This window comes from Rattus rattus, chromosome 12 (genome assembly GCF_011064425.1).
Source record: "Rattus rattus isolate New Zealand chromosome 12, Rrattus_CSIRO_v1, whole genome shotgun sequence".
NCBI classification, from domain to species: Eukaryota; Metazoa; Chordata; class Mammalia; order Rodentia; family Muridae; genus Rattus; species Rattus rattus.
Genome location: NC_046165.1, coordinates 45,146,689 through 45,166,151, shown reverse-complemented (window position 1 = coordinate 45,166,151; position 19,463 = coordinate 45,146,689). Strand labels below are relative to the sequence as shown.

Genomic DNA, 19,463 nt, shown 5'->3' with positions numbered 1-19,463 from the left:
TACAGACTCGACAGTCCATCTTCTGATGCTGAATAATATTCCATTGCCAGAATTTACCGCAGTTTGTCCATTTATATCTCGGTTGCTTCCAAGATTTTGCAGTTAATGCAAAAACATCATGTATACATCTTTTGTGTAGATGCAAGTTTCCTACTGTGTAAATACCAAGGCATGCGGTTGCTGGATCCTAAGCATGAGTTTTGTTTTGCAAGAAGCTGTCTTCACGGGGGCTGCAACATCCCCATGGGCAATGAGTGTCCACTCAGCCCTTCCTCGCCCACGCTCGGTGACGTCAGCGTTTTGGATCCTGGCCATTCCGAGGCACAGAACGATATCTCATAGCTGTCTTAATCTAATGATGTAGAACGTTGGACGTGTTTTCACTTGTACAGTTGAGCAGGCATCGTAGCAAAGAAGGCACACTGATACTGTTCTTGCCTTTAAAAAGACTTTTTCTTTGGGAATCATGTGTATAATGTATTTTGATGATACCCCACACACTTCCTCTCAACAAGTACCCTCCTGCTTTGTGTCTTGTCTTAGAGACCCCCGAGTTTACTGAGGGCGGCTTAGGTGACAGTGGCTGAAGCATAAGTGACTTGCCAGTGGGTATAGCACTGAAGAATAACGAAATACCATGAAATACCCATAGCGCTAGCTGCCAGTCGCTCCTCAGGATAGAGGTGGACCCAAGAGCCCTGCTCCCACCATGAGGGGTGTTGAAAGCCCCATCATCTTGGGTGTGTTCTCTGCAGGTGGCGGTAGCTGCTGTCAGTCTGTGCATGCACAGAAATGGCTGTGTCCTTTCATCGCCCACCCGTCCTTTAGCTCAGGTGTCCTTTCAGCTCTCTCTACTGTACCTGGTCTTCCCTGAGCCGATATAGATGTCCCATGCATTCAACAGTGCCTCTGCATTCACTGCCACCACCAGTGAGACGCTGTCTGACCAAGGCGGCAGCAGCACTAACCGGACTGTAGACATAAAGAATGTGTTTGACAGTATGTCCACTCAGCTAAACAACAAGAGCAGGTTTGCCTATAGGCTTTGCCCATTTTTGACATTTTAGAACTTGGGTTTTAAGAGAATTTTATATATTTGGAGTACCAAATCCTTTATCAAAATTATATGTGAATAATTATATATTAATATAAATATGATAAAGAAAACCTGCAGATCACCAACACGAATATTTTAATTCTGGTGGGCAGTTGACCCACACATATATCCCTACAAGAATTCCACGAGTCATGGAGATAGGGCATCCTGGCACAAAGCTCGGCTCACGTAAAGTCCTGGTAATTATATATTACCAGTGGTGGACGGTGGGCAAACACAACCTTCTAGCCTCCCTCCCGCTGGGTCAGAGGTCAGACAGCTGGGACTCGGCTCCTCCATTCTGGTGACTGGTTGGTAATGCCACAGTCTTCCTGGAGTCATCACTTCTGAGGACTGAGTCCCCTGAGATCAGCCACTAGGAAAATAAAGAAAAAATAAATGAGGACATAGTTGCTATCATCAAAATGGTACGGAAGTTGAATTCTTAAGCTGGGTTCAGGAAGACCGTGGGATTTGTACTGGTATAAAATTGTATGCCATGTTAGATGCCCCATTGTTAAGCATTTATTCACTAATTTTCATAAATCAAAAGTGATGACCCTGAGGATTCCCCACCCGCCCTGTTAGCTGCTACGTGACCATGCTAGCCAGGCACAAGCTCACTCCCTACCATGCTGGATTCTTGTAGTGAATTTTTAATGCCTGCCAGAGCTATAGAAAACTAAATTTGGGGTTGGGGATTTAGCTCAGTGGTAGAGCACTTGCCTAGCAAACGCAAGGCCCTGGGTTCAGTCCCCAGCTCCGAAAAAAAGAAAAAGAAAAAAAAAAAACTAAATTTAAATCCCCTCCTGTTACCATAAAGGAAATATAAAATCCTCAAGTTCTAGTTCCATTCTTCCCCATTTTTTATATTTCTGGGAGAGTGTGTCTTAAAATCTGGTTTGCATCCCCAAAGCTCTGTTAGCCTAGATCCTAATGTAACTGCAGTCATGGGCTCTCACAAGCACGTGCCTTCCTTGGGATGTTAGAGTTTGTCTTAGTCAGGGTTTCTGCTGCTGTGACAGAAGCGACATATAGAGGAAAGGGTTGGCTTGCCTTATACTTCTACATCATTGTTGAGGCAGAAACTCACACATGGAAGGTTGCTGCTTGCTGGCTTGCTTCCCTTGGCTTGCTCAGCCTGCTTTCTACCAGCCCAGGGATGGTACCACCCACAACGGGCTGGGCCTCCCCAGTCAATCACTAGGAAGATGCCCTGCAGACTGTCTCCAGCCTCGTCTTACAGAGGCATTTGTTTGGGTCTCTTCCACTCAGATGGCTTTAGCTTGTATCAAGCTGACATAAAACTGTCCAGCTCAGAGTTCTTTATCCTTTACCTGTCTGCTTGGGCCACCTGGCATAGTTGTAAGTTACCACGGCAAAGTGTGCTGTGGAAGTACCTTCCGAAGCATTCAGATGTTTTCCGGATCTGGAAAAGCAGAGAGCCGTGCATGGCAGACTGCTCCCATCCTCCCAGCTGTTTCAGCTTGCACATGAAGTCTCAGGAACTTGAGTATCAAAATTCCCATCCAGAAGGGAGAGCGCTGAAGACCAGCTCACAGACTCTGTCTCCGTTAACAAGTTCAAGCTGATTATTTTGTTACCTAATAAATCTTCTAGGATCACTGTGACAGAAAACCCATAAGAAATACGTCATCATTACATTTCCAGACATTGACCTTTCCCTGGGGGTTCATTTGCATACCGCCTTCCTGTTCATACGTCCTCTGTGCGAGTTCTTTGTGTTGTTCCATGTGGTAAAACAATTTCAACCGAGAACCCACACTGCAAAGGCCTTTCTCGGAGGCAGAGAGAGACGTCACTTTCTGTCGGGATCCCACTATGCTTCCTGTTATTCACGCAAGAAATGTGTCAAAGAACTGTAGCACCAACCATGTAAAGTTTCACGTGCGTTTGTTTGTGACATTGCAGGCTAAAGGCAAAGAAAGGCAGTGGCTAAGACACCAAGCTACCGGAGAACTAGACGATGCCAAGATCATTGATGGGCTGGCTGGAGAAAAGGCCATCTACAAACGTCGGGGTGATCTGGAACCACAGGTAAATAATGGGGAACCCTGAGCCTCAGATCCACATAGCTCAGCCCTCGGTAGAGAGTTCATAAGTTGTGTCAAAATACCATTAACCCAAAATATGCAACTACAGAAAGCATTATGGAAGACATAATTTTTTTTAAAAAAAAGTCTCATCAAGACATGGAGCACACGCACATAACAGAAAAAGATAGAACAGGCAATGCGAGCGCCAGGCATACAGTCCTCTAACCCAGACACCCAAGAGTCGGAGAGACTGAGACCAGCCTGAGAGATAGAACAGGCAATGCGAGCGCCAGGCATACAGTCTTCTAATCCAGACACCCAAGAGTCGGAGAGACTGAGACCAGCCTGAGAGATAGAACAGGCAATGCGAGCGCCAGGCATACAGTCCTCTAATCCAGACACCCAAGAGTCGGAGAGACTGAGACCAGCCTGAGAGATAGAACAGGCAATGCGAGCGCCAGGCATACAGTCCTCTAACCCAGACACCCAAGAGTCGGAGAGACTGAGACCAGCCTGAGAGATAGAACAGGCAATGCGAGCGCCAGGCATACAGTCTTCTAATCCAGACACCCAAGAGTCGGAGAGACTGAGACCAGCCTGAGAGATAGAACAGGCAATGCGAGCGCCAGGCATACAGTCCTCTAATCCAGACACCCAAGAGTCGGAGAGACTGAGACCAGCCTGAGGTACAAAGTGACATCCAGGCTACATAAAGACACCCTTTCTCAAAACAACAAAGCAGGGCCAAGCTCCTTCACAAAGGTAGGGTAAGCTTTAAGCAAATCCAGAGGAGTTAAGAGCAGGGTTCAGACTGTGGCCTAAGGTTTGGCAGGCAAAGCAGGGGAATAAATACTAAAACCTGGTTTATAGATGCTAGTTTATAACAGAAAAGGGTAGTTCATGGTGCTATGGTCTCAGGCCAGCCGCCTCGGAGAAGAGACCAAGAACCAACCCTGACCACCAGCCCTGCAGCAGCCAGTAGTCAAGAGCTACCTATGCGGCCACCTACAGGCCCGCTCCCCAGTTGCAGAGTGGGTACATCTGTGTCCATCAACTGCCTTCAGTTTTTAGGAAACCGGAGTTCTCTCCTAAGTTATACTAATTGTAGTAAGTATTCATCAGGCTGTGACAACATGGTCAACTAGAGAATCTGAGTGAACTTTGGGGTTTCCTGTTGCCCAGAATAATCAAAACTGGTGAGTGGCCCCTGGGAGCCAGGGTGCAGTGAGGGAGAGCAGCAGTGCCACACTCTGTAATGTTTACTCAGTGGATCTGGGAGTGATTTGGAAGATCTTATTTCTGTGTCACTGCCATGAGTCAACAGCTGCTCTCTCTACTGACTCACTGTGGTCGGCAAGTGTTTGAACACATCTGTGAGCTAGACATGCACATATGTGTGCCATGATGCTTCTTAATTGGGGCACACTTAACGTTTTAAAGGAATGTGGAAAATTTACTTCCTACTATTATTCTCTAAGCATCCATGATACCTTAAATTATTTACATATATATATACATATATGTGTATGTACACATACACACACACACACACTCACACGGGAGGGGTCAGTTCTCTCCTTCCCCCATGTAGTCCTGGGAATGGAACTCAGTCATCAGGCTCCAAGGCAAGTCCCTTACCCACCAAGCCATCTCATGAGCCACCCTACCACCCTCTAGAGTGTTTTCTTGAAATTATTAGTTCTGCTTATCATCTTTCATGCACACCAGCAAGTATATAATAATAGAATAATCTGGAATTTTTCTTATTTATTGTTACTGACTTTAAAAAAAAGTCACATTGGCAGATCTGGACCCCAAGCTGATCTCTTAAGATTTCACATTTTAATCAGTAATTTTTGCCAGACAGCAGATCAGCACCATTTTGACTGCCAAGAAAAGAAAAAAGTTCACCCACCAGAAGAAACCCTAAAAGCTCTAAAGAGTCGAGACGTTCTGAAAATACTTAAGTTCTTGGCCAGACCCCCTCTCACATAACTAACTGTGTTTTAGCAGTCTGGCATTTCTTCAGCCTAGGTGAAAAATGACCTTCAAGTGACTGCACGACAGAACAAATGAAGCTTTCCCTCCAGCCACACTCTCTCAGGGCGGGGGAGGGGGGTGCTGGCACATAGAGCAAAGGACACGGGGCCTTAGCCTCCCAGGCTGGTATTTCTAAAATGCATTATCTTTAAGTTGTAAACCTCCAGACAGCAACTTCATCACCGTATTCCAGAGGAAGCTCTTTTCCATGTGCTCCCAACAGCCAGCCTAACATCTGCTATGGGTATAGTCATCGCCCCCAGCCTCTGGGACAGCCCGTTCCAGGCTGAGCCTGAGTCAGATCTGCCCACCTTAGACTGGCACAGCAGAGCCTGGGCGAGAACCAGCTGACCATGGTCTTCTGCCATTCCCGTCCTCAGCTGGGCAGCCCACAACAGAAGCCCAAGCGCCTACGCCTGGTGGTAGATGTCTCTGGCAGCATGTACCGCTTCAACGGGGTGGATCGCCGGCTGGAGCGCTCGATGGAGGCAGTGTGCATGGTCATGGAGGCCTTCGAGAACTATGAGGAGAAATTCAAGGTAAGGCCAGAGCTGGCCATGTAGAGCTTTATTGGTCACTTAGGGTCAGCCCTGGAAAGGTAGGTGTAGACCCCACCCAGAGAACCAGGCACCCCCTCTCACCAGCAGGGAACATGGCCGCTGCTTCATCTAATAGTAACACAATGGAAGGGCCCAATAACCTCTATCCTCACGAGAAAAGCACCTAACATACAAGTCGTGTGATGTTAAACCACAGCACTTCCTGGGAACACTGGAGCCTGTTCTCATTTTCCTGGGCATCCCCCTCTCGTGCCTCTGAGCACTGACATCCCGTCCCCTGCTGTGGTCACACACAGCATCCCGTGCTGATTCCCTTCCCTGTCCTCATGAACAGTGAGCAGACAATACACACCGCAGCTGACAGGACGGTTCCCCCGAGAGGAAGCCGCCTTCTGTTCAAACCGTTTCCAGCTTGTCATTGTGGAGTTTGCTATCAAGTCCCTCATCCCAGAGGCCTGTGCATAGGGAGAGAACGCACGTTCTACCGTGTTGCCAGCCAGTAGGAGTCAACTCACCTGCTTGTGATTGTCCAAAGAAAACACCGGCATCACAGCAGATAACCACCAACACATGCCGGAGAGAGACACAGTATCTGCAGACACTGTGCAGACTCTGGAGTCTGTACTGAATAGAACAACCCTTGGGGAACAGACAGTCTCAAGTCAATTGCCATTTAAGGTCGCCTGGACCTCTGCTTGTGAGTATAGTCTACATTAAGCAAAAGCAAGAGACAAGTTGACTGCCATTTCCCTTAGGCTCCTCGTGAAGGGTGCAGACCACTGGCTCTCCCGGGTTCCTGCCTGAGTCCCAGGGAGAATGGCCTTTCAGAGCTCAGTGGTGAGGAGTGTGCAGCATCCCGCTGTGACTGCTGGTGGGGCTGCAAGGCTCTGCACAGTACAGGGGTAAATGCACATAACACACGCTGAGCATGAGGAAGCGCTCTGCTTCCTTCACAACAGGAATGCTCTCCTCCGTGGCCCCGAACCCTGTGGAGCTATGTAAGAGTCGTCTTGGCTCTACTGTAGTTGCCAGCAATCCCAGAGCCCCAATCAAAGACTCACTCTGACAGGGTGAGGACAGGACAAGGGGAATCTGGGAAGTTTCTGAGCAGCATTGCACTGCTTATAAGACACAGTACTTCCTCCTGTGGGAGGCAGAGGCGACAGGGCCTGCTGGGGCAAACAAAACAGCAGGCCTGCTCTCTCTGCACTGAGGTGGCCATTCAGCCTTCCCATCTCTTGACCCTCCTGGACCTCATGTGATTGCATCCGGATTTTTTTTTTATAGAAAATGTTTATTTAAACCACTTCGGCCAATGGGTGGCTAGACAGCCAGGGGTCAGCGTATGTCCATAAGCATTTGGGTCTGAACCTGCCCCAGCCTCCCCTCAGAAGCTCTCCAGGCCTTCCTCTCATGCTTATTGGAGACCGCCATATTGCTGCCACCCCACCATATGTCTTGAGAGTCGATTGGCTAGGGCTTCCCAGACCCCCTCTGTAGAGGACAGAGGAGTGATGGAACCACATATTCCATGAGAGCTTTTCCTGCTTCTAATTAGGGTACAAGAGGAGCAGGCACATGCAGTACAGAGGAGGAGGATTAGGACTGAGGCTCAGCCTCACTCCAACTGCATGCATGCATTTTGGTTTCTTTGTAGAAATATTGGGATATCCCTATATCATTGTTATCCCACCAGTCAGCCACGCACTCAGTTTCTTGACTGTGAGAGAAGGATAAGGTCCAGCAGCAACTGCTGAGAGACTGCAGGTACTCAGAAAGCATGACTCCTGGGGTACCCAGCGTGGCATCGCTCAGTGTCTTTGGGGACTGGCAGTGTGATCTAAAGCTCCCCCTGAGTTCCAGACAGTCCTTAATTCAGTCTTCCTACAGTTCACCCGTGCTCTGCAGCCTTCAGAAGTGCCTGCTGGTGAGGTGGTCTGTGCACTGCCTGCCCCTCTCGGCATCTGCTTGTGTTGTGTTTGACTAGAGCTGTGCTGCCTCGTGGGTCATACAGTCTGCACAGGGAGGCTCACTTACAGTCCTCACCACCACTTTACCCCACATTAGCACAACCCACGCCAAACCACAGGGACCCTCAAGCATGAGCGTCACTGAGACGGAAACCTGATTCAGCGGCATGGCGCTTGCTAAACCTTTAAAGTACCTCAGAGTGTTTAGCCACCTGACTTCAGACATTCCCAGAACAGCACAGTTCACAGACAGCCAGCAGCAACTCCTCCAGGCTGGAGACCAGGACCGCTTCTGCTGGTCACACAGCTCCTAGGCAGGATGCTAGCGGTTATGTGAACTGATTTCAGTTAGGGAATTTCTCCTTTACTTCATCCCGTGTGTTCTTTTCTCCAAGCTCCTGGGAGTCAGCAGTGTCATCTTAAAGTAGACTTCCTTTTCAAAAGCTCTTAATGTCCTGACAGTTCTTTCAAAGATTGTTTTTCCACTAAACATTCAAACAATAGTACCAGAAAATGGGTTTATTCTCTCACTCAGAAATTGGGCTTTGGAGAGACAATAATGTAAAATGTTTAATTGTTTCCATGAAGTATGTAAGTCAGGCAAACAGTATGAAGGGAACCCTGTGGGGAGTGTGTGGGGTGGGGGCACCCCACTCGCCCAGCACTACCCAAACAACGCCACTTAACTGCGCAGTGTGCATAAAGTGGACGTCGTGCAGTTTATTCCATTGCCAAGAAAGAGCTGGGGATGCAGCTTTGGTGGTAAAGAGTGTGACCAACACCATGACCAAAAGCTTTAGGGAGTAAAAGATTATGTGGCTTTCCCAGTCACTATCCACAGAGGGAAGTCAGGGCAGACACTACAGAGCAGTGCAACTCAGTGGTCTAGGCTCAGCCTTTCCACACAGCCAGGTCCATCCGCCTGACTACATGTACGCCATCTACAGTGGGCAGGCTCCTCTCTCCTCAGTCAGGACAGTGTCTCACAGACATGGCCGCACACCAGGCTGATCTAGGCAACCCTTCATTCAGCAGAGGCTCTCCGCCTAGGTTAACAATAAGTTCTAACGAGGCCTCTTAGCCTACGCAGGACCCTAGGTTCTGTCCTCGCATCTGCAAAAACCGAAGATGGAAAAGAAACCCGCTTTTCTAGAACCACGCTGAACTTTTGCTTCTCACCAACTGCGAGGACTTTCCCTCAGTAGATGGTGTTGAGGGTCCTCACTTCCCACATACGAAACAACAGATGAAGACCAGACACAATATATGTGTGCGCCTCAAACTACGAGGAGCCAGCTTTTCTCCATTAGATGGTCACAGAGCCTGGGGTCTGGGCATTCTCTTCACCAACATCAGCCTACAGATGAGAAAGCCAGGGTTCAAAGAGTGAAGTACTTGGCCCAAGGTCACACTGCTAGATGTGCAATGCCAGGGCTTGTGACCCCCTGGCGGCCCCCACTGGGGATATTCTTACTTGTTCTGTCCCTAGTCCTTGGATCTGTTTTACATATTCCCAAACTTATGCCAAGTCAGTATTTCCAAACATTCATTCAAAAGTAAAAACGTTTCATTACCATCTCCTCCTCTTAATACGCCGCCCCACAGTCAGGAAGACTATGTTACTTCCCAGAAGGCTTTAGAAAGATGACTCACAGAGACACGCTCAGCTGAGTATCTGTAATTGCTCCTGTCCCAATGCCTTAGGAATGTTCTTTGAGTTTAAATATGGAGGCCAGTCACGCTATTACGCTTTGCATATATTTGTACTATTACCCCCAGATAGGACTCCCCAAAACACTGCACAAAGTTTGCTGAGACCATCAGAATTGACTCAGTAACTGATGTGGAAATATTAGCCATGAAAACAAAAAAAAAATGAAGAATAGATGTAGGACTAGCTTGAGGACTCATTACTTCTCTGTGGTAACCTGAATTAATAGATGAATTTAGAGACAACACTAAATCTTAGGAAGGCTGACAGCCCCTCCGAGCGTCAGCCTCTCCTACAGCAGAGCTGGTTCAGGGACCTAAGATGACCCGTGTGAAGATGCTGGCATGTAAGGAGGGAAAGCAAGTACCGTCCATCTTTGTCACTAAGTGGACTGCGCTGTCCACCCCTATGACCCTGGGAGCGGCTGAACAGATACTATCCCTCTGTGAGAGAGGAGAAGTGATGACAAGCAGGCCATCTAAACTAGCATCACTGCAAGGCAGGAAGGAGAGTTAAAGGGTTAAGCACCTTGCTCTGAATCAAGAAACCTTTTTTAATGTCCCGGCCATGTCACACGGTGACTCTGAGAACACTGCTCCTCCTGGGGATGAGAGCTCCGTCTTCCCTCCCAGCCTCCTCAGCACTCCTCACGCAGTGTGGGCACAGCCACAGTGCAGTCCATCTTTCCTCGATGGCCCTGCCCTCGTCCTGTTTAAATGGGGGTGTGGGGGCACTTTCACCAGAAGTATTTCTACCTCCCATTTCAGACGTGGCCGTCTCAGTTATGTTCTGTTGTACTTCTGATCTGGCTTAGGAGAACGTGTTCTGGTTTCTGGACTGTAAAATAATGTCGCCCCCACACAAAGACAGGCTGCTTTTTACCCCAGGCTCCCTGAGAGCATCTGTGTCTACCGTAAACATGCACAGAAACTGAGCGTGCAGAGATCAACCACGTCAGAACCTGTCTATCTCTGCAAAGGTGCAGATAGGCAAAGGCTCGCTTGCCCTGCCCCATAGCACCCAGGGCGGGGCGTGCAGGAGGGGCTGGAGAAGAGCTGTTGTGAGTACTGCATTGGCAGGTACCCAAATGTCCCTGGATCTTCACCCCCAAACATGCAGTATTTCCCTTGCAGATACCTCAGTTGCCCCAGTGTCCCAGCCTCTGTGGAATTACAAAATATCTCTAATAGAGGTAGGAGGGTTCAGAGAGACTGACTCTCCCAGACAGCTTACCTCTGGCTTCTTTTTGGATTTTGTAGCGGGACACCTGACTCTGTTGGGTTCCTCTCAACAGTCAGTACTTTGCGTGCCCAGGAGATGGGGGTGAAAAGGTGCTTCCTAAATTGAAAGCTACATGCCATATATTAACAAGTGGAAAAGCGGATTATTCAGTCACATGGTCAGTATCAGGCCGTTATGCTGATGCCGGTGTGTTCGCTGTCACTATGCACCCTGGCATGTCTGTCAGAAGGAACTGATTGCCGACAGCTTCTGTCAGAGAGTATCTTCTGAGCTGACCTGAACATAAGTGTGGATACATTTTGCCTTTTCTACACTTTAGTTTCTTTGAGTATGTTTCACTTTTACAAATAGAAATAGGTTGTTCTCTGTTGGGGACAGAATTGAATTGCTTGGAATGGTGACAGAGGTCCCTAATTTCCTGCTGACTCTCAGCTTTTGGGAGCCACTGACACTTGTGTCCATGGTCTCATCTATCTATGCCATAGTTAACTCCCTCACGTCAGATCTCCCCTTCCATCAGCTGCCAGGAGAGAGCCTTTAAAAGGAGCTCTGTGTGATTAGATCAGGCCCACTGGATAACTTCTCTTTTGATTAAGTTTCCTTGACTGTGAGTTAAATTACATCAGCAGGATCCTTTTTGTCATGGAAGTTAATGTAATCATATGTGATTCCCCATTATGTTTACCAGACTTGACCACAATTATGGGGAGAGGGCAGAGAGCTTGCATGAGGCAGCTGGAATCCCGAGAGCCCCTGTGAGGTCTGCCCAACACTATGTGCGTTTCCTACCAAGTCTCCCTTGAAATGTACACATGGAATCTGGGACAGCCACCAAAGTCCCCTTCACACTTCCCACCTCTTTCCAGGGGACAGAGGTCTCAGAGGACAGTGGACCCAAACAGAATGAATCCAAAATCGTTTGCCTTTTGCATCCTTTTATGACCAAATATTGATCAACTTGGAACAGTCCAGAGTTGGGGATCTCTAGGACCAAAGACCGTTGTGTTACTCACCGACTTCTGACCTCTCCAACTCTCTTCCGAATAGTACGACATTGCTGGACACTCGGGAGATGGCTACAATATCAAGCTCGTTCCAGTTAACAAGATCCCTAAGAACAATAAGCAGAGACTAGAAATTCTGAAGGTAAATACATTGTTCCTTCCACATTGTGAGATTTTCTATCAGATTAGATAGAAACTAGGATTCCCTGAAGAGGCAACAAATATCTCAGGGGACAAATAGAAACCACTTTTCTTGCTTAAAACCCTGTTTCTACCCTCTAATGTTAAGTGTTCCCTAAATGTTTTCAGAGTACTCATTGTTTTATTACGTTTGGACATCTGAGATCAGAATTCCATAATCACACAGGCTCAGTAGAAAGGAAAACAATGGCCCCTTTTAGGTCACTCTGTATTTCAAATTTTATATTTTTGTTGTAATTTTGAGTGGTTAAATTCAGTCTCACTTAAACTTGCAGAAGACACCATGATCTTAATACAGATTTCCTCCTTTGCCACCGAAAACAGTGTTTAGCATCGGATTAACTTGTGTACTGGAAACTCAGCCCATCCCTTCTTATTCTCCTGCACTGTACCTCTCTTCCAGATGATACCAGTTACATATTTTCTTACTTTAAATAGAATGTTGAGTTGTAAAAGTGTCAGTTGTGGACATTTGGGAGCAATGCCTGTGTCTAAGGAAAGTCATCCCCATAGAACTGTCCGTGTGCCATGTTGTCTCCAGTACGTAATCAAAAGGCAGGTAGTCTGCCAATAGACCGACCATCATGAGGAGTTGCTCACCTGTGGTTTCTGTGCCCAACTCTTACCTCAGACAATGCATGCCCACTCTCAGTTCTGCATGAGTGGGGACCACACACTCGAGGGGACGGAACATGCCATCAAGGACATTACCACAGAGGAAGCTGATGAGTACTTCGTCATCATATTGAGTGATGCGAATCTGTCCCGATATGGAATAAACCCAGCCCGCTTTGCCCAGATCCTCACAAGCAATCCTCAAGTAAATGCCTTTGCCATTTTTATCGGCTCTTTGGGGGATCAGGCAGCCAGGTGAGTATTGCCACAGCAGAGAGCAGATCTAATAACTGGTGTGTGTTGTTTCTTGAACTTCATTCCTAGGGGCTGGGGAGGGCAGGTGAAATGGTCTAGAGTTCTACCCTGAAGCAGCTACTGTCACACTTGGGCTGCAAACACTCTGGCTTGTTTAGACAAGCAACCATAGTTTTGAGGGAACTCAATGCTCTAAGGTTTGTCAGACAAGACTTTATAATTTTAATTGTTTTTATAAAATAAGTAATTACCAAATTGATTTTCCCACTAATTGGTTAAACAATTAGTAAGTACTTAATCTATAAAATCTATAAGATCCCTCAGCCCAATCTCATCAGGTCATTTCAAATCATACTCAAAATAGTAAATATAGCTCAATGGGGTAATAGCTCAGTTGTTAAACACTTGCCTGGCATGCATGATGCCCATGTTCAATCCCAAATATTACCAAAAATAAAGAATAGTAAATGCCCTAGCATAGCAGAAAGTGTACTCGTCTGTATGTAATGTGTGTCTATTTGGTGTGTAAACAGGCACTGTTCTGTCACTGTGAAGAGACACTATGACCAAGGCAACTCTCACAGAGAGAGCATTTACCTGGAGGCTTGTGCACAGTTAATCTGTGATCAGATGGTGGGAAGCAGACAGGCGTGGCCCTGGAGCAGTAGGAGAGAGCCCTACATCATGATCTGGCATCAAGCAGAGAGAGAGAGAGACACACTGGGTCTGGCATGGATGTTTAAAACCTCAAAGCCCACCCTAGTGACATACTTCCTCCAACAAGGCCACGCCTCCTAACCCTTCTCACCAACTGAGGACCTAACTTGAAAATATATGAGCCTATGGGACCATCCTTATTCCAACTACCACAGACATAAAGAGACTGTCATATGCATATGCATACAAACATACATACATATATACATAGATATCCCCATAAATAAACTTCAATAACTCACACGAGTATATATTTAGACATGTGTGTATATATATGCATAGATATATATGTCTACATATAGATGTGTGTGTATATCTCTCACTGGAGAGGCATGTAGGGGAAGCTCCCTGGACACACAGGAAGACTGACTGTATGTAAGTGTGCGTGGACGGTTAACTCCCTGGACACACAGGAAGACTGACTGTATGTAAGTGTGTGTGGACGGTTAACTCCCTGGACACACAGGAAGACTGACTGTATGTAAGTGTGTGTCCCTGGACACACAGGAAGACTGACTGTATGTAAGTGTGTGTGGACGGTTAACTCCCTGGACACACAGGAAGACTGACTGTATGTAAGTGTGTGTGGATGGTTAACTCCCTGGACACACAGGAAGACTGACTGTATGTAAGTGTGTGTGGACGGTTAACTCCTGGACACACAGGAAGACCGACTGTATGTAAGTATGTGTGGATGGTTAACTCCCTGGACACAGAGGAAGACTGACTGTATGTAAGTGTGTGTGGATGGTTAACTCCCTGGACACACAGGAAGACTGACTGTGTGTGGATGGTTATGGACACACAGGAAGACTGTGTGTGGACGGTTAACTGACCCCTGAACACAGAGGAAGACTGACTGTATGTGTGTGGAACTCCCTGGACACACAGGAAGACTGACTGTATGTAAGTGTGTGTGGACGGTTAACTCCCTGGACACACAGGAAGACCGACTGTATGTAAGTGTGTGTGGATGGTTAACTCCCTGGACACACAGGAAGACTGACTGTATGTAAGTGTGTGTGGACGGTTAACTCCCTGGACACACAGGAAGACCGACTGTATGTAAGTGTGCGTGGACGGTTAACTCCCTGGACACACAGGAAGACCGACTGTATGTAAGTGTGTGTGGACGGTTAACTCCTGGACACACAGGAAGACCGTATGTAAGTGTGCTTAACTCCTGGACATGTAAGTTGTCCTGGACACCCTGACTGTAGTGTGTGTGGATTAACTGGACACACACAGGAAGACTGATGGTTAACTCCCTGGACACAGAGGAAGACTGACTGTATGTAAGTGTGTGTGGATGGTTAACTCCCTGGACACACAGGAAGACTGACTGTATGTAAGTGTGTGTGGATGGTTAACTCCCTGGACACACAGGAAGACTGACTGTATGTAAGTGTGTGTGGACGGTTAACTCCCTGGACACACAGGAAGACTGACTGTATGTAAGTGTGTGTGGATGGTTACCTGCTATAGTTACCATGCTGCATGATATATGGAATTTATAGCCAGACAGTAAGTACCTCTGGGACTACCCAAAGGCCAGGCCAGACAACCCTTCCCGTAATGTATACACACTAACAGAAGGCATCCATGGCTTTTCTGCCCAGAATACTCATAAAAGGCAGAAAAAAACAACCGAAAGTGTATCTCAGGAAAACAAAAACCATCCTGTCTTACAAATGGGGGGCCTGGCTTTGCTTCTGCCCTGCTGCATGCTGGGCTCTGTGGTACAGACTCCCATAAACCAGGGCGGTTTCAGCCCCTGGGGTGCTGCAGCTTCCACGGTGAGCTTGAGAACAGCCTGGCACCGTGGATTGGGCTCGCTCAGTGCAGCCGACTGCACACACCTCTCTCACTTTCATGTGTTAGCACTTCACATTTTCTGGAACCTTCCTGTCCTCAAAGCCTCCTCTGTCCACATTTCCCCCACACCAGGGCTCGGCAGACGGCAAGCTCAGCAAATGCTGGCTGAGCTGAAGCGGGCATTTTTTCTATCTAGTGAACAGATCCTGTTGGAATACTTAAGAAAGCACAATAATACCCTTGTGGTTTCCTGGGGAAATGGTCCAACATTCGCTGGCAAAAGGCATGGTGCAGGCTTAGCTGGTCTGCCCCGCACGCCAAATACATGATGCTGCACAGAGTGCCTGACTTTTATTAAATGTCACCAAAACCAAACTTCTTGGCACAATGAAAGGCAGCCTTCTTTCCAATACATCTACGCCTTGTCGTCTTATTGCCTTCAAAGATGGCCTTTTGTTCCCAACGATAAATTGACATTTTAAAAAAATTACCATAAGCCCTGTTCACCCTCAGCGCTGTCAAGCAGCAGTCGGATGATGCACATTGCACTTCACGGTTTGTGGTGGGGAGGAACCAGAAACCCACTTGGGGACTTGGTTAAGTAGCGTGTTGGAGGGCTGTTTATAAGAAAGGCTTTTAGAGAAGTACAGCATCAGGCCAGATGCAGGCGAGCTAATTCCAGATGGGCCCTCGGGCACTGTCCTTAAGGGACTAGAGCATATCAGGAGAGGCTAGAACTTGAAGACCACTGGTTTCCTCACTGCAGAGCTCTTGCTTTCCCCGCCCTTGCTCCCTGATGCTTCCCCAGGCCTTCCACTGCCTAGAGACGGACAGTTGGGTGCAGTGAGGTGAGAGCGTGCAAACAGCCTTTCCCAAGAGCCCATTGGGTGCAGTGGCAGCCAGGCAGGGCTGGACCGGAGCCTTGATTCGCAACGGTGATTTCCCCCCTTTCCCTCCGACAGGCTTCAGAGAACTCTGCCTGCTGGCCGGTCCTTCATCGCCATGGACACCAAGAAGATCCCTCAGATTTTACAACAGATCTTCACCTCCACCATGCTCTCCAGTATCTAAGAAGCAGCCTTTACGTCCCCAGATTGGAGGCAATAGGAGCAGACAGAATTCTAAAAGACCGCAACCCAGCTGACCTGCGCTGTGGCGGGCTGCTGCCGTCCAGCCGCGAGCGGGCTTGTGGATGGGTTGAAGGTCTGCAGACGAAACGAGTTGACCTGCATTTCTTAGAAGGTCAGCACTGAAGGATGCAGGTGCAGAACTGCAAGGCTCGGCCTCGTTCTAAACCCAGAGGATGCAAACCACCCACTTTCGCCTTAATACGTCATCTGCTGCCCGTAGCCATGGGGAGCCTGTAAGCCCATAGTTTGACACTGAGCGGGGACAAGCCTGCAGACCCCACCCAACACGCTCCTGTCTACAATTATTTCCACTTTCTCTCCAGAGTGTATTGCCCAGCAAATTACAATTTTACAGCATTTAACCTTAACAGGAAAGTATTTGGACTGCAGTACTTTAGCATTGGCTTCTCTCAATAATTCCATTCTCTTGTCAGAAAGGAACCAAACGATCCTTAGGGTGCTTGCTATGCCACTGACTTCTATTCCCTGCTATCTGAGATGAAGGATAAAGATATCCTGCCTCAGTTCCCTGTGCCAAGCCCTTTCCGTTCTCCAGAGCTCCACAGTGAAGTGGAGTATACTTCGCCATCCAAATTACAGCACCGAGAGGAGCAAATGCTTCTTTCTGTCTGACAAATTACCCAAAGTTCAAAGCACTGCGTTTGACTGGGTGCTGACTGGAGACTTGTTTCGATTTAACTAAAGAAAAGGATACTTTTCAGCCAAATTCTCTTTCCTTTCAAAGTCGTTAAACTCAAATCGTCCAACAGAACTGTCTCTCGAGGCATCCAGTGAAATGCCACTCTTCACAGCTGACTGTGAAGTCGGTGCTGGGGTGGGATGTGCGTGCCTACTTAGTGTAAGCGAGAGAACTAATCTTTGGTGATGTTACTTACCCTAGCCGTGTACACTGTCATTGTACAGTAAATTCACGTCATTTAGTCGTAGGACAGAAAATGTTCCCCCTCTCTTCTGACACCCATCTCCTCATCCACTGTCAAATAAAAGCAGTCGCTTCCCAATATGGTGTCACCACCCAGTGAGTGCGTGTGGTTTGTATTTCTAGTCACCTGCTTGTTCCGGGTGCTCAATTATCCCAAAATGTACCAAGTTCCAACTCAGTGCCTTCAGAATGTAATCACATGACTACTCACCACCACTCCTATTGGCTGATGATTTACTGCACCGCAGGGATATGCTAAACGGCTCTGTGCATTGTCAGTTCAGTTCTCACGGCCTGACCAAGTGTTTTCACTCAGAAAACGCGTTGCTTTCACAAGATTTCTAACCACAGACTTTTGATCATTCACTGAATTATTAGTATTACTTTACAAGCAAAGACATGGAGCCTTAGCGACATCCACAGTCAAGGCAGGTGAGCGCTTGCATGAGCCCCTCACCCACACTGCATGTTGCTGCCTCCTGACTTCATGGAGGGCTCCCACTGCCTGCTTCCTTTCTACTCCTCTTTTTGCCTCATAGAGCCACCTTCCTCCCTCTTGTCCCCACAAATTTTATCTGTGTGCTTTCAGGCCCTCGGAGGTATGGGGACTGGGGCACGAGACACTTCTGGGAAGAATCTTGAAACAGTTCTTCCTGGGTACTGCAGTGGACTGAGGAAATACACATCAAGGGGCAGCTTAGCCCCAAGGACACTGCCCCCGGCAACTTTTGGAAAAAGCATTCACAAGTGGCTCAAGAAGCAGGCCCTCTACACAGCCTGGGTATGCAGCAGAACCATTCTTAAACAGGGAAGGAATGTTTCCCAGTAATTATGTTTCCCTTTCCCGTAGCCAGACATCCTTTGCAATTGTGATTTGAAAGAGAAAATAGACTTCTGTGTTTTCCTTATTTGTAAAGGGAAGGATGGTGAGGGAGGGAAACATGGCTTTTTTTTTTTTTTTTTTTTTTTTTTACACTACCTATGAAGTGAGTGTGTTTATTATTAAATGTACTTAATTATAGGCCACTGTGAACTGTTCCCAGGCCCTCATAATAATAACCGCACTGTGTGCCCGAGGGGTGTGCATTGAAAGACGTCTAACCCGTGCTTCTCTTGCAAGCAAATGAAACGCTGAGAAGGTCCATTGTTAGTCCTGGGCGGCCAGGAGGAACGAGCGCGGTGAATAGCGGCAGTATGTGATGTGTGTTCCCCCTGGAATCCTGTGCCCCCAATAAGATGACCTCATCGCAGATGGGGCGGCTTGAGCGCACAGCCAGAGTGGGTCAGACCGGGAGGATTTGAAGGGAGTGTCAGATGTCCGGAATGAATCACTTAATTCTTTACCCCCTTTCTTGGGAAGCCTCGGAGGAGGAGAAATTCCTCCGCGCCTGGAGGATTTTCTCTGAACTGACCCTGAGGCTTTGAAGGCCCATTAGTGGGTTTCTGAGCACAGCCTGATCAGAGTTCCCCAAAGGCCAGTGCCAGAGTCTGCCCTCCCCGCACCTGGCTCCTTCCTGGGCCTGCCAGCTCAGCCAACTTGAGGTTTTTCAGCGAGCCCAGCACAGAGATGCAGAGAGAGGGAAACAGAAAATGGTTGCTCTATCCTCCATCTGTGTTTGCTTCCAACAAAGGCAGAAGAGGAGAAACCCCCGACTTGTAAGCCAGTCTCCCCTTACATGGGCAGCCTGTTCTGAAAGCACATCTCTGGAACGTCACAGTCAACTTTAAAATCCAACCGATTCTATAAACAGCGGGAAAATAATTAGATGGACAGGGGTGTGTAGTAAAGATCTTACCTACCGCCTTGAGCTGCTAATTGCTCTGGCAGAACTACTAAAATTCTGATTTTCCATTGGTATAACTCTAGAACTAGTCTGTAAAGTGATTCTAGATCCTGAGTCCCATTAACTACCTATGTATACTTGAGCCAGTCTGGGTCTCATTTAAACTAAATCAATGCCTTAAAATGGTTGAAGAAAATAATTACTAAAACTACAGTTCTATGCCTGTGTAACTTACTTACTCAGTGAGGTGACTTGTCCTGGTTTCTTGTAATAGCCACATCACTTCAGTGTGACCTACGGACATATTTAGCCCGTGGTAGCCT

The 19,463-nt window shown here is 47.6% G+C and overlaps 1 protein-coding gene across 1 annotated transcript in view; it reads left to right on the top strand.

Annotated features, from left to right (window-relative positions):
- Vwa8 (von Willebrand factor A domain containing 8) overlaps positions 1-16,802 on the top strand; it is a 320,387-nt gene extending 303,585 nt beyond the window's left edge. The window contains exons 41-45 of the mRNA XM_032918098.1: positions 3,029-3,154; positions 5,574-5,732; positions 11,724-11,822; positions 12,513-12,751; positions 16,246-16,802. Coding sequence (XP_032773989.1) covers positions 3,029-3,154; positions 5,574-5,732; positions 11,724-11,822; positions 12,513-12,751; positions 16,246-16,354 — 732 coding nt within the window. The 3' untranslated portion in view covers positions 16,355-16,802. The remainder of the gene's footprint in view (positions 1-3,028; positions 3,155-5,573; positions 5,733-11,723; positions 11,823-12,512; positions 12,752-16,245) is intronic.
- The last annotated feature ends 2,661 nt before the right edge of the window (positions 16,803-19,463 follow it).